This window comes from Talpa europaea (genome assembly GCF_964194135.1).
Source record: "Talpa europaea genome assembly, chromosome: 4".
NCBI lineage: Eukaryota > Metazoa > Chordata > Mammalia > Eulipotyphla > Talpidae > Talpa > Talpa europaea.
In genome coordinates, this window is record NC_140070.1 from 126,882,500 (window position 1) to 126,896,974 (window position 14,475).

General features: G+C 41.0%; 1 protein-coding gene across 4 annotated transcripts in view; it reads left to right on the plus strand.

The window, feature by feature from the left end:
- The window catches only part of PLD1 (phospholipase D1), a gene marked incomplete at both ends in the record, with an annotated part of 129,235 nt that overhangs the window by 55,299 nt on the left and 59,461 nt on the right, over positions 1 to 14,475 (plus strand). For all 4 annotated transcript variants that reach the window (XM_084231968.1, XM_084231970.1, XM_084231969.1 and 1 more), the window contains 3 exons: positions 6,467 to 6,595; positions 7,319 to 7,437; positions 8,981 to 9,094. In XM_084231968.1, coding sequence (XP_084088094.1) covers positions 6,467 to 6,595; positions 7,319 to 7,437; positions 8,981 to 9,094 — 362 coding nt within the window. The remainder of the gene's footprint in view (positions 1 to 6,466; positions 6,596 to 7,318; positions 7,438 to 8,980; positions 9,095 to 14,475) is intronic.

Here is a 14,475-nt window from a genome sequence, read left to right on the forward strand (position 1 = left end):
AAGCCTGTTTTTATGGAGATGATAATGATTGCAGCGTTACCTGTGATTTGTAAGTTCTGGTGGTACAGCCGGTAGACAAGGTCAAGTGAGGCACTGGGAGGTTTGTGGTTCTGGAGTCAAAAGAGAAAAGAGGGTGAGAAGGGTGCATCTAGGAGAAAATTGGGGAAAACCTCACCAGTGGGGAGGATCTTGGAAAGAAGGTCAAGAGGATGGTCTGAAGGGATGGTAGGGGGATGAAACCTTGGAAGCAAAGAGAGAAGGATGTGACAAAGCCAAGAGATGCTGGTTGAGGTGGGTAGGAGGACATGCTTTCCATGACCTTTAACTGCCAGTATCTGGACAAGATTGCAGAAAACAGTCACTGCAGAAAGCCCAGCCTTGTGTCAAAAGGCAAGGCAGAGCCTCCCTGGTGGCGCAGGCTGTTGAGCACAGTGCTATGAAGCTTTCAGCAGCCTCTGCAGTGCCAGTTCGATCCCCACCAGCCAGCCGTGGAGATGTCCACATGGCGGGGCAGACCTCTCCTGTCAGCAGTGTATTTCAGTCAGTCTGCCTGTTCTGCTCCCCGCTCTCTCTCTGGTGAACCCTCTCACCTTCTCGCACATCTGGTCGGTACCCCAGTTCTTGTATAAATAAATAAATCAATCTTGAAAAAAAAAAAGGACAAGGCAGATGGTGAGTACCAGAGCCAGACTGATGAGAACCCCTCAGGTCCACATTGCTGAGGTGAAGAGTTGGTATTCCCTGCTCACAGGTGACCTTGCCATCCTCAGTAACCAGGAGTATTTGGCGTTATTGCCTTATTATGTCATTAGTTCTGAGGAGGACCCTGATTTATTTGGAATAATTTTGGCCATGACTAAAAATAAAAACAAATTGGAATTGTGAGCAGGTTGAATTTAATTAGAGTCAAGATAACTTCCTGAGACTAAGAATTTGCACTGTTTTGTTTCTCTTGTAAGTGATTTAGAAGAAGATTGCTCCTTTTCATATTTATTTTTTCAACATGATTACATTTATTAAAATAGATATACTTTTTAATTTTATACATTTTACTATCACAATAATATTGAGAGGAAATATACAGATTATTAACAGAGCTGATCCCTAGCTAATGGAAAGATAGTTTCAGTTCAGTATATTTTTAACTTTTCTACAATAAGCAAAAGTTACATGTATTTTTATCCATCTGACTTTGGTAACAAGGAAAAAAGAAAATTAAAAAAAAAAAATGGTGACATCTTCTCTCCTAATTCAATAATTACCAAACAATTTTTGAGCAGTATTTAGTCTCTTGAGGCACCTACCTTGTTCCACAGTTAGGCAGTCAAATAAATGTAGCAGTGTAAAGTGAACACTAGCCATCAGGGTGTGTATTTTCTCTTTTGAACATGGTCAGATGTATTACTTTCTCAGAATCTAGTGATTCCCTAGTGGTCTGCTCAGATTAATTCTTTTGAATGTGCCCAGCTGGGTATAAGAACCAGACTCGTAGGAACTGCAAGAAGTTGTCTAGAACCCTCCACACCACATGGTGGCTTCCGATCATCACTATGAGAGAGATTACTCTAATTCATGGAGGGAAATTATACCAGGGATATGAAGCTGTAGGATCTGGCAGAGCCAGGGCACTGTGAGATCCAGCACAGACACCAGTGGCACCACCAACCACAGTCCTGGCCTGGGCCCTAAAACACACCAGAGAGAGCAGACTGGTGGTAGCAAGAGAGGAATAAGGGAGACACATTCCAGGGTTTTTCCCACAAGGACTCTGAAAGGAAACATGGAGGAGATTGTTTTCTGGTGTTTTCCTTCTTTTGGGTTAGGGTCACAGAGAAAAAAGACAATGCGCCCAGAGTAGAACCATCTTCTTTCTTTTCCATGAACTCTTTGCATCTTAGCCATCCGAGTGCAGTGGTGAGTGAAATGGATCAAAGAACCAGACTGACTAAGCTTGAAAGCTGACCCTACCCCTAGTGAACTGTGGATATACTTTCTTCACCTGCCTCCCCCGCAAAATGAGGATAATTGTACCTATGTCAAAGAATTATTAGAAGAATTACATGACATGATGCATATAAGTAGGTGTCAGAACTGAGTTTGGTACCAAATAAGTGCTTTTTTTATATGTGTCAGTTACATTATCACTATCATCATTATCATCATGGTCATCATCATCCTTATTATCATCTTTACCAGTACAAGGAGAGAGAGTCAACAGAGACCAAGTAGAAAATTACTGTGTTTCCTTAAGTCTGGAATAGCAGGGAGGCATTATAAAGGTTGGCATCATTAATCTGAAGCAGTTTATATGACACCTTTGTGCAAATTAGAAAATGACACCCCCTCTCAAGACACTTCCCACCTACTTTCTGGAAAACTATCCTAATACACACAAACATCCATGATGTCTTTTCTGGAAAAGGTTATGCAGTGCACAGCTCTCATAGCTGTACAGTAACCTGGATTACCCTCTGGCAAAAGAGACCTGGTGAGCTGTGATTTGCTGAATAACCCAGAGAGGGTGGGGGTGGGGGGTTAAAGGGAACTTGAGTTGTCCCGGAAATGCCTGGATATGTGCACAAATATTCCAACAAGGGTATGGCATGAAAGTATATGTCCAAGGAGAAGTTTCATAGCTTTTCTCAGATGTTGAAAGAAATTATGAGCCCCCCAAATTTAAGAGGACCCATTCCAGAGGGAGGAGATGAGATGAGGTAGGTGTATGGAGACTGAGGTGTTGCAGGAAATGAAGGCAGGCTTTACGTGCAGCTCTAGACAAAAGAGAGCCACTTAGTCCCTGGGAGGAGTTAGAGCTGGGATTCTTGGAATGTGGGAATTCAGAAACCCAAATGGGGCAACTGAAAGTCAACAAAGAAGGCCAAGAGCAGAGAGTTTATATTTGTTAGGTCCAAGCTAAGGAATTCCACAAGTACACCCTCTCTCTCTGAGTCTCTGTCCTCTCCCTACAAGGGACTTGCAGGCTGCTCTGCATCCTTTACCTAAGATGCAGGCCCGCGACTCCTCTCAAAGTCTACCTTTCTAGAATTCTAACAAAATCTCAGTAAAGAAGATAATGACACAAACAGCCAACCCGCTAATGACTTCGGTGACCAGGGTGCCAGAGCACGAGGCTCCTCGCCATAGATGTGGCTGGCCCTGATGCTCCAGAAGGTGACATGAACACGTGAGCCCATGCTTCCAGGCTCTGACTCACCTGTAGCTCCAGCTGGCTAGCCCCCCACTGGGCACAGGGCTCTACACAGAGACTTCCGCCCTGATTTCAAGCCACAAGCTCTGGTTGTTCACTTAGCCCAAGGCCTCAAACAGGGGCGGCCCAGAGTTCTTCTCTGAGGTGCCCATGAAAAGTTAGTGCAGAGTGTGCCAGGGTCATCTTCCTGGCGTGAGCAGTCAGCAGGGGGAGTAGCAGCAGAAACAGTGTAGTGCCCAGTGTAGTGGCAGGATGGGCCAGAGCAGGATCTCTATGATCCTATGCAGAATGGGAAAGGAAGGAGAAGTCCTGGAGCCCTCAGTGGCTTTTTCAGGCTTTTATTGGATTTACCAGGTACACAGAGGCAGGGGTGCCGGGGGGGGGGGGTGGGCAGGACACTGGCAGGCTTCCCAGCCCCCGGTGAGTCTTCACTCTTTCTGGGTTCTCTGGTGTTCTCTCTCTCTCTTGTTCTTCTGGCATCCCCGTGATGGCGCCTTTGCAGGCCCACTCTCAGCCCAGGTGAACCCACCTAAGTATGCCCACACCCTACTCCAGGTGTCTGCCATCAGGCATGCATTCAAGACTGCAGTATTCATCATTATTCCTAATGGTAGGAGGGCAGAAAAGCCTGACAGTCGTTTACCCTACACCCAGCTCAGACCTCATCCTGAACTGCGCCTGAATGTTCCTTTTTAGACAAGTGTATGTGTACATGAAAACTTTGGCTTAGAGTTTCTTAAATAATAACAAATTATCAATTGTGGTTGTATTTTTTTTTTAACTTGAAATTTGGTCTTGTTCTTTGTCCCTTTTTCTTTTCCTTTTCCTTTAAAAAAAATGACCTGGCTATTATAAAGAGCCTACAGGTGAGCAAACAAACTTACCAGCACTTTGACCTTTCAGTCCCATATGGCAGAAAAATAAATCACTAAGTCAGCAGAATTCTATTTTTAACATGATTTAGTTTTGTTAATCTTTAACATTCTGTTTTCTTTTTTAACAGTTTTTTTTTAAGAATTATTTTTATTTATGCATACAAGAGCTGGGGTGTAGAGCAGAGGTGTGGAGGGTGAGAGGATTCACCAGAGAAAGTGGGGAGCAGAACAGGCAGATCTACTGAAATACACTGCTGAGGGGAGCAGTAGGCAAGACAGGAGTGTCTGCTGTTCCATGTGGGTTGCTCCCTGGCCAGGATCAAACTCATGCTGCAGTGGGTGATGATAACTTGATAGTGCTGAAACTTAACCCCTGAGCCACCAGGGAGGCCCTAAGTTATTTTCTTATACAGGAAATTTCAATAGCCTTTGGATGATTAATTATTCAAATTGAAATAGGATATCCAGCAGTGTTTGTGGTGATTGTATTAAAACTATCGGGCTGTCAGAAGATTCCTGACGTATTTTTTTTTCTGTTTTGTATGCAAAAATGCGTCAGGACTCTTCTGACAACTGAATATTTCCCTATAAATACTTCTTAATTACCAACTTGAATGCCAGGAGCATACCTGGCAGAGAAGGCATATACTGTCTAGCACTGAGGAGTTTGTAGATCAGCGAGGGGCAGGGAGGGTGCCTCTTTATACAGTTGTCATAGTTAGAGGCACTGGGGTGAGCACTATTAGTGACTTGGAGCAGTGCTAGTGAATGCCTCTCCTGCTGGCATCTGAGGAATGTGTCCTGAGGGCAGGTTCTGCTAAAGTGACTCTGAAGGATAATGAGATTAGGCCAAGAGGGAGGGAAAACATCCCATACAAAAGGAATAACAAGTGAAATGAGTGAACTGCTCAGAAGCTTGACAGACTAGACCTGTTGAATGTCAAATGAGGGGAACGTGGGGCTTGGGGTTGTATGTGGGGAAAATAAGAACAAGAATGAGATATTGGGAAAAGCCTTGAAAAGCCTTCTATGCACACTAATTCTTATGACTTGATCCCCAGTAAGCAACAGGTGATCCTGGAATTCTCTGAAGTGCAGAAGAATAGTTCTGGGACATTGTGGTGGTGGGGACCAGACTAGTTCTATCAGTAGCTTCTGCAAGTGGTACCATTTATTCATTGAACAGCATAATTTTGCATGCAATGTCTACTTGTGCAATGTCTCTCGTGTGCCAAGCGCTGCATTTGTGATTTGTAGTTCTGCTAGTCTTCCTGCTTAATTTTTTTTTTAAAGATTTATTTATTTATTCATTCAAGCACTGGGTACAGTCAGAAGCACGGGAGGGTGAGAGAATTTACCAGAGCCAGACCGGGGAACAGAGCAGGTAGACTGATGAAGTACACTGCTGAGGGGAGCAGTGGGCGGCAGGAGAGGTCTGCGCGCCATGTGGGTCCCTCACCTGGTGGCCAGGGATTGAACTGGCACTGCAGAGTCTGTGGGCAGCTTCGCAGCCCAGCACTCAACCACTGCGCCACCAGGGGAGGCCCTGCTTAATTTTCTTTATGGTCAACACATCTCATAAAAGTACAGACTATATAAGTCAAAGTATTTACACTTAATTAAAACAGTCCTGGCAAAGGTCTTTGTAATATGGTGCAGTAGATTGCTGCTTTTGCATGTAGTGGTCTTAGATTACTGCCTGGTAGTGTGACTTTTTTCTAATGGATGTCATTTATGATTTTAGGAATATAGGATATCAGAGACAAAAAGACCTTACATTTTCATCTAGACCAAATTCTTCCTTTCATTTGTAAAGAATTTCTGACCCAGAAAGTGAAGCTTAGTGTCCCTTAGCCTTTCAATTTCAGGGCTGAAATGTGGGCTGTCTGCAAATCTGAAGATCTTGCTTTTTGAGTCACCAAAGGCAAGAATTGTGTATTATGTATGCACTGTATCAGTTGAGGAAAGGCAAAGGCATGACTTCTGCAGGGTCCCTGCATTCATGTTTCTCTGACCTGGCTTTACTGCTCTCTCCTAACTCCTCCTAGTGAGTCCGTTGTTCACAGTTTACCCTGTGGTCCATTTCTTTCAGTGATCTAGAAAGTCAAACTTTTTTTTCTGCCCCCTCCTCACCAGAAAGTTAAACTTCATTGTCTAATGATGAACCTGATTGTAACCCCAAATCCCCGCTGATACGAAACTTGTAAGGGTTGTGAAACCTTTTCAACCCACAAACTCATGGGCTGGACACATGCTGCCCTATTTAGGAATCTTAAGAAGAAAAGTTGAGAAGTTTTCAGGTGTTTAGTAAATGAGAGTTGAGCCCCCCCACTTGGGGGCCACATGACCCATTATGTCTGAGCAGGTTTCACTGTGTTCACAGACACCAGCTCCGTCCGCAGTTTACAGACAGGTGTGGGAGAGCTGCACGGGGAGACCAGGTTCTGGCATGGAAAGGACTACTGCAATTTTGTCTTCAAAGATTGGGTTCAACTTGATAAACCTTTTGCTGGTGAGTACCATGGTAGTGAGTAGCTACTTATAATTTGTCCCTTGTCAGCATCTCAAGAAATACACATGTTCATGATCTGTCATTTCCTTTGATTTGTTCTGAATATTTGGTAAAACTTTGGAGACTATGACTTGGGACTTTCCCTTGTAGATATATTTTAAAAAAGGAACATAAGGCAGAACTGACTTGTCTGAAACTTCCAGGTCTCCTGCAGGCATATTTGGTGGGGGTGGGGTCATAGTTTATTATTTTCTATGAGATGATATCCTTCCTTTAATCATCTTTTTCTGGTTATCACCTTCATCTTCCCACATTAGAATAACACATTTTCAGATGATCATTTTGCTTATATGTCTAAGAAGACATAGAGACGGCCCAGCATAGGTAACCTGGTATTGTTTCACCAGGATGCAAAAGAAAAATGTAATATCAAGTAAACAACATTGGATAATTGTTCTAACTCATGTCCATCTTGTCTAATGATTACCTGTTACTAAGTGAATGAAACATATTTGTGGAAGGTGCACGGGAAACTGTGTTCCTTAATGTGAGATGTGTGCTTCTGTTAGTTATAAAGGAATTGTTCCACCTGAACCAAAAAGGTACACATGGTGGCCATTAACCATTTCCTTTTACGTAACATCATTGGACGAGACTGGGGCTAGATGACTGCTGTCCTGGCACACAAGTCAGTGACAGTGCTTGCCTGCTGCACCTGGGCAGATTTCATTGACAGGTACACCACTCCCCGGATGCCCTGGCACGACATTGCCTCTGCAGTCCATGGGAAGGCAGCTCGTGACGTGGCGCGTCACTTCATTCAACGCTGGAATTTCACGAAGGTATGTGAATGGTTTTGTTGTGATTCAGTCCACTTGATGAGAGACAGGCCTGGTGGAGGAGAAACCTAGAGGGTTGGCAAGAAGGGGCTGCCAGAGTCCCAGCTGTGCCACCATCCACAGTTGGGTGCTTGGTTGAGAGTGCCGGGGCCTCTGGACAAAAGACAAAATTACACCACTGACAATTTAGAGCACAAAGGTTAAACGCCACCATCAGGACCTATAATTCTAACTCCTTTTAATATCTACTACACTAAGTGTTGATTAGGTGTGTTTGGCCTGGACCCATAGTCCTGTAGAAGGTTGTGGTGTTTCCAATGGAGAGTCTTGCTTAGGTGAGATGAGAGTTGGGACTTTAAAGCCCTTCAGCCCTAGCCTACATGGCATTCCTGTTAGCATAGGCTTCTGAGGGGGTTGCAGGCGAAGTGAGTTATATGACAAGGATGGGGCCATTTTTTCCCCACCAGATTGTGTCTTCTTTAGTTTGCCTTCATTACTTGTAAGAACTTGACCTAACTTTATAAGTTAAGTAACTATCATACGTTGTTTTCTTTAAATAGCGGTGAGGCAGTAATCTCCCCGACAATTTGTGAAAAAAAGATTCAGCTTTATCAACAACAGTGTCTGATCTAATTATTTGCCTATATAACATTATACAAATTAAGTGGGAGCTCTTGGAATTAATGGGTATATTTTTAACAATAATTTAAGAGGGATGAATTAATAAATGAAGCAGTATTATTTGTAGCCTATTGGCCTGATAAAGAAAAAAAAAACATTTCTAGTACTTGAGTTTGGGTTTGGGATTTTTAGTGCTTATTCTGCTCCTTGGACATCAAGAAGCTTTTTAAATCGGGACTAAAAGGACAATGGTGTAATAAAGGAGAGGGCTAGGCTTTTTTATGGTGAAATGAATGTATTATATATACATATTGATTTTCAGTGGTGCACTCTTGAAAATTATATAATGCTATAGTGCATTGTTACTTCCTTTGGAAAAAAAGGCCTTTGAAAAAGCATACAACTCTTGACTCAGAACATCTATTTCAGATGTTTAAGCTTAAGAAGCAATAATAAATAAGATAATATATTTTGATATTGTTTCTAGTAATTCAAACAAAGAGAGAGTGGAAATGTTCATTAGTAGGATGTTATTAAATCATGACTGTTCCATAGCATATTGCTATGAAATTATTAAAAATGGTATATTGTGCTATATTGCTATAGCAAGATATCTACAAAATAGTAAAAAAAAAAAAAAAAACAGTTTACAAACACTAATCTCATATTTGCAGTTATATACCTCTAAGACCAAAGATTTTTTAAAACATTCTTTACAAATATAAGGGACTACGTGGTCACTGAAAAAGAGAAAAGAAGGAAATGTAAGAACTAGAAAACAAAAATAAATAATTCACAGCCTCTGACATTATTGTTTTTCTCTTTCAAATGAATAAACCTGGATTTTTTTTTAATAATCACGAAATAGGGAAGAATGAAACTTTTTTTCATTTGAATCTTTTTTTACTGTTTTTCTTTATTTTAGATTATGAAATCAAAATATCGGTCCCTTTCTTATCCTTTTCTCCTTCCAAAATCTCAAGCAACAGCCCACGAATTGAAATACCAAGTACCTGGGTCTGTCCATGCTAACGTACAGGTAAGTTTGATTGTTCTTTTTCTCAAAGTTTCACTGGGTGAAATTACTCTTGTTGCACTAAGTGCCATTCATACTGGCCTTGTCAGTAAAACAACTCCAGAACAAATCTGAATCAACCTTTTAAAATGTTGTATTATATTTCCTATTTAAAATGTATTCAATTCACTCTTTCTAAAATTTCTTAATAAACATAATAAATTCATGTACTTAAAGGAATGCCAGTCAAGAAGAGTCTTGTCCTGTATTCCCTCTCAAGTGACCCTAGCAAGTGATACCCAATAAGCCTAGAACTGATACTGGTTAAGCACCAGACAGGTGGCTGAAACTTAGCATCTAGGTAACTAGTTATAATTCAATCTAATTTTTGTTTCTAGTTAACCAAATGCCTTTTAGAGGCTCTTTCAGTAGAATAAAGAATTTGCTTAATACAGTCAGAGAATTTTACCATATCCAGTCCAACCCTTTGAAATTACAAATCAGAAAATTCAGACCCTCTGGAGTTATGAGACTTTCCAGTAACTTGCTTGTTATTGACAAAGGTGGAGCATGAAATCCTAATCTAGTTCATTGTTACTCAATCTGCTCCCTCTACCAATTCCAGCTCAAATATCTTGAGGTCATACAGTGACAGAACTAGGATAACCACCTTCACCATTGCCCTTGATTCAAAGTTATCACTGCCAGGATCAAAAGCATTGCTTAAACAGAGATCCAGCATTCTGCTGCTGCAATCACAAATCAGGCTTTATATCATTTGGACATGGAGTCTAGTGAATAAGTTCATATAAATGAAATGCCTAAATCAGGTGCTTTGTACTATGGGCAAGTAGAGGTATGTGTATATAAGAAATAAAAAGATATTCCAGACCACAAATCAATAATAGAACAATCAAAAAGATAAACCATTTGAGAGAAATCCCTGTAGGAAACACTTAATCATCCCAGGCTAAAGGAGACAACAAATTTAAACTTAGAGGCACAGATAGATATGCATTCCTATATAAGTTAATGAATATTTTATGAACCTATTTAATTGTATTCTACTTGGAAGGGAAAATTACCCGTGCTGTAAGATAAAATAGGAACCTTGATATTAAAAAGAGAGAGAGAGAATTTAAGATTTGAGATGGCATTAAATTGATTCAGTGATCATCTTATCAAAGTTAGCAAATGTTCATTAAGCATCTGTTGGAAATGCTTTGTAGGGAATTGTGTGTATTTATGATCACCAAAGGATCTTTTATCCCAGGTTGCATATGCATATATATATATATATATATATATATATATATATGTATATATATATGTGTGTGTGTGTGTGTGTGTGTGTGTGTATGTCTTCTGATGCCTTTTGGTAAAACCTTGTTTTGCATATTCCATCCTGCTGCCCTAGTGTGATAGATACTTTGCATAACCACTGCACGAAATACGAAATGCCTCTCGAGAGGCATTTTCTCTGCATTAGTAGATGCTGTGTTAAGAGTGGGACCAGATCACTGATGTCCTCTGATAGTCTCATGGCTTTATCCCTATTGGGCCCAGGAAGTCTGGACTCAGAAATCTGCAAAACCAACTGATTTAAAAGGAAATTTACCAAGATGCACTCCTTCATGAATTATTTATTCAGTCAACATCTGTTAAGTGCCATTTGTTTGCACAGTGAAGTTACCAGCACACACTTAGATGCTGAGGGGGCCACTGAAAAGGAGTTCTCTGCCTCTGGGAACTTAATTAGCTGGAAGAGAGAAAACTGCAATATTAAAAGGATTCAGTTAACAGTGCAAGGAATGGTCTAGGACTAAATGCCAGTATGAAAGTGTGGGCCACACGCCATGAGGGTTTGAATAACGAGAAGGACAGGACTGAATGTCCTAAGGAACAGCCTGCCTGCCAAAAGATGGGAGAACCAATGGTAGCAAGTCATCTGCTCTTAATTGATGATTCATGAAGTTTAGATGCAGAAGGTGTGCCCCGGTGTGTTCACTTGCTTAATTTCAAACTGATCCTAGAGACATTAGTGGCCTTTGGAACTTTATTTTGCATTCGAGGAAAAGCTTGATATATGAATTTTTTACGAAGATTAACTAAATCAGAGCTTCCCAGCTGCGGTTTACCTGCTAATAGCTATTCCACTAAAATGATTTCCATGGACAAATAAGTTTTTGCAGATTTTTTTAAATACAGAACTTTTTAAGTGCCTTTTTTATTCTGGTGTGTACCATGAATGAATGTGATGCTGCATGCATTTCCCAAGCTTCATTGACTGAGGAGCTCTCATTTTGTTGCACATCTGTTTCTGTTTCATTCCCCACACTCTTTGGGACTGAAATTTTTTACATATGAAGAACTTACTAGACTAGAAAGAGAACAAAGGCAAAGCAACAAGTACAGAGGCTGTCACAGTAACTTAACATGTACTAATTTTGTATTTGCAAATCAGTATTCTTTTTCTTAAAGAAAACTCTTTTCCACTGCAAATTTAAAAGTGTTAGACCTCATAGAACCTGGATCCCTCCTGGTTGTCAACAGATAATTTTCAGAACTACCAAAATAACTCCAGTTTTGAAGATAATGGGTCCAACCCAGCAGGGTATCATTTTGAAGACAGGAAAGTTTGAGATGACCAGAAACTGACATAGTTCCCTGATCCGTTTCTCCTTTTGGGTTACATTCTGAGCACAATATTGTTTCACTTCACATTACTTGCTGGCTCTAAACATTGTTTATCTTGTTCTAGACATGGTTGTTTTCTAACCATGAACATAGCATGCTTAGCTGGTGGAAGCAATAATCTAATCCAATCCCTGCTTTTCCAGAGAATCCAGAAGGGAGCAGGAGATAGACACTTGGCTGTGTGTGGTCTACTTAATTTTTGGAGCTTAAGTTGTCAAACACTGGTCTCGGTTTCCCTCAGAGTTTGAGGAAAAGGAAAGTGGTTTCATTTGTTGACAGATGAGGAGGGCAGCAGACTCGTGTCTGAAAGACTACCATCCTGCTCTTTGGCAGAAGCCAGGGATATTTATACAAAGGAGTAAAAAGGGTTGATGGGTGAGGGTCAGCCTGTCCTTTAGATGCAGGCATCTGGAGATTTCTAGGGAGATTCAGGTGGGGGTCAGCTTGATTTGACATCTGGTGTTGTTATCTTCTTAGGAATGTTCTTTCTTTTCCTTAGAATGTAAGGTGAAAGGTTGTCAAACAGGACAAGATTGTTAAACAAGGAGGGTAAATAAAAGAAATAGGAATGCTTATCTTGGTGGGGCAGGAAGAGAGACACCTCCTTTTATCACTATATCATTTAGGGTCATATTTTTTTAAAACTTTCACTTTCTTCGCTGTTGCATAGCAATAGCCAAATGGCTGTTACACACTCTTGGTTGAAGAATTTATTAATATTCATCCTTAGGTTTATTGTTTTTAACATAGGTTATTGTTCATTATTTAATATAGAGACAACAAGTTTAATGAATTATAAAGGAGTAGTATAATGTAGTTAACAGAAGAGTATAATGTAGTTAACAGAAGAGGCAGATTTTAGGGCCCAACTTTGTGTTCAATTTCCAGCTTTGCTACATATTAGTTGTGTAACCTTGGAGAAATTGTTTCACCTCTCTGCATGCATTTCCTTCATCTATAAGCAAGGATCATAGTAGTACCTGTCTCATATATGATGGTTAAATAAGCCAACCCATGCCAAGCACTCAGAAAATTGCACTAGTTTGAATTATTAGCTACAAGCATTCCGCGTTCTTTAGTGTTTTTATAAGTTTATAACAAAGAAGTTGACATTTCTCTGTCACCAAGCTAGCTCTCCATCCAAAATCTTTATACTATATATTTATTGAAAGGGAAAGAAAGAGCATTTGACGAAATAAGTAATGGATACAATTCATATTCTTTCATCTGTAAAAGGGAATACAGCTATTTAATTTTTAATACAATGGGCCTCCCCGGTGGCACAGCAGGTTGAGTGCTGCGCTGAGAACCTGTCCACAACCTCTTCAGCATGGGTTCGATTCCCAGCCGGCCTGGGAGAAACCCACATGGTGCAGCAGACCTCTCCTGCCTCACCCGCTGCTCCCCTCAGCAGTGTCTTCTGTCCATGTGCCTGTTCTGCTCCCTACTATCTCTGGTGAATTCTCTCACCCTCCTGCGCCTCTGACCTGTACCTCAGTTCTTGTATAAGTAAATCTTTAAAAAAAAATAATATTGGGTCCAGTCACCCATGGGCACCTACGGGTGGTAATTCCATGCCTGCCATGATGCACAGCTGTAGCAAAAAGGTGACGCAGCCCACAAGGAGCCCAGTGCTGTGGCAGGCATGAAAGGTACTCCCCCACCGACATGAAGTTCTGCTGCTAAAAATGTCATCTAGACCTGAGAGCTAACTTCAGCAGCTTCCACTGACTCTTGTAAAATAATCTTGGGTGTTTCCCTTAGTGCTGGGCATTCTCAGAAGCCTGCCAAGAGCTCAGTGAAAACATAGCAGGAGAAAGGGGTTGGAGGAAACTTGGTTCTGAAACTGCTTATACACAGAGTATATAAACAACTTGTGTTCTCCCAAAAATGATTAACTAGATTGTAAATGCTTTCATTAGCACTTCAGATACATAACCAAGACATGTCTAGTAAAGTAAAAGAAAATGCCTGATGCCAAAGCGATGCCATAAGCGATCACTACATGGAAATAAACCTTTTTCTTAAGTTAGGCAGCTGATGTTTCATAGTATAGCCAGAGACATTAGCCATTAACTAGAGCTTTTCTCTTAAATGGGGAAATTGGATTTATAGAAATTGAACTGTATCTGCCTCTTTCAAACACACTTATTCAGATTTTTCTCAAAAAGTATTTTTTTCAGCCAGGAAAATTAAAATTTACTAACCCTTTTTTAAAAAGTTAGTACAAAATTATAGCAAAAAAAAAAAAGAAGATGAAGGGCCTCTCCTGGTGCCTCAGGCGGTTGAGCACAGCACTGTGAAACTGTCCCCAGCCTCTGCAGCGTCAGTTCAATCCTGGCTGGCCAGCTAGGGTCCCACATGGCGCAGCAGACCTCTCCTGTCGTGCCCGCTGCTCCCCTCAGCAGTGTATTTCGTCAGTCTGCCTGTTCTGTTCCCTACTTGTCTCTGGTGAATCCTCTCACCCCCTGCACCTCTGGTCTTTACCCCAGTTTTCATAAATAAATAAATCTTTAGAAAACAATGGTCTCATCAGGCTTATATCCCTGAAAAGGATATAAGACAAGGCAGGAGCCATCTTGATTCATTCAGGAGATGACTTCTCTTTCTCCTGCCCTTCCCTGTTAACCTCAGGGGAGAGTATGTGTCTGCTAGTTTTAATAAGTGTTTTTGCTTTGTCAAATCATTTTCTCTGTAAATACCCAATA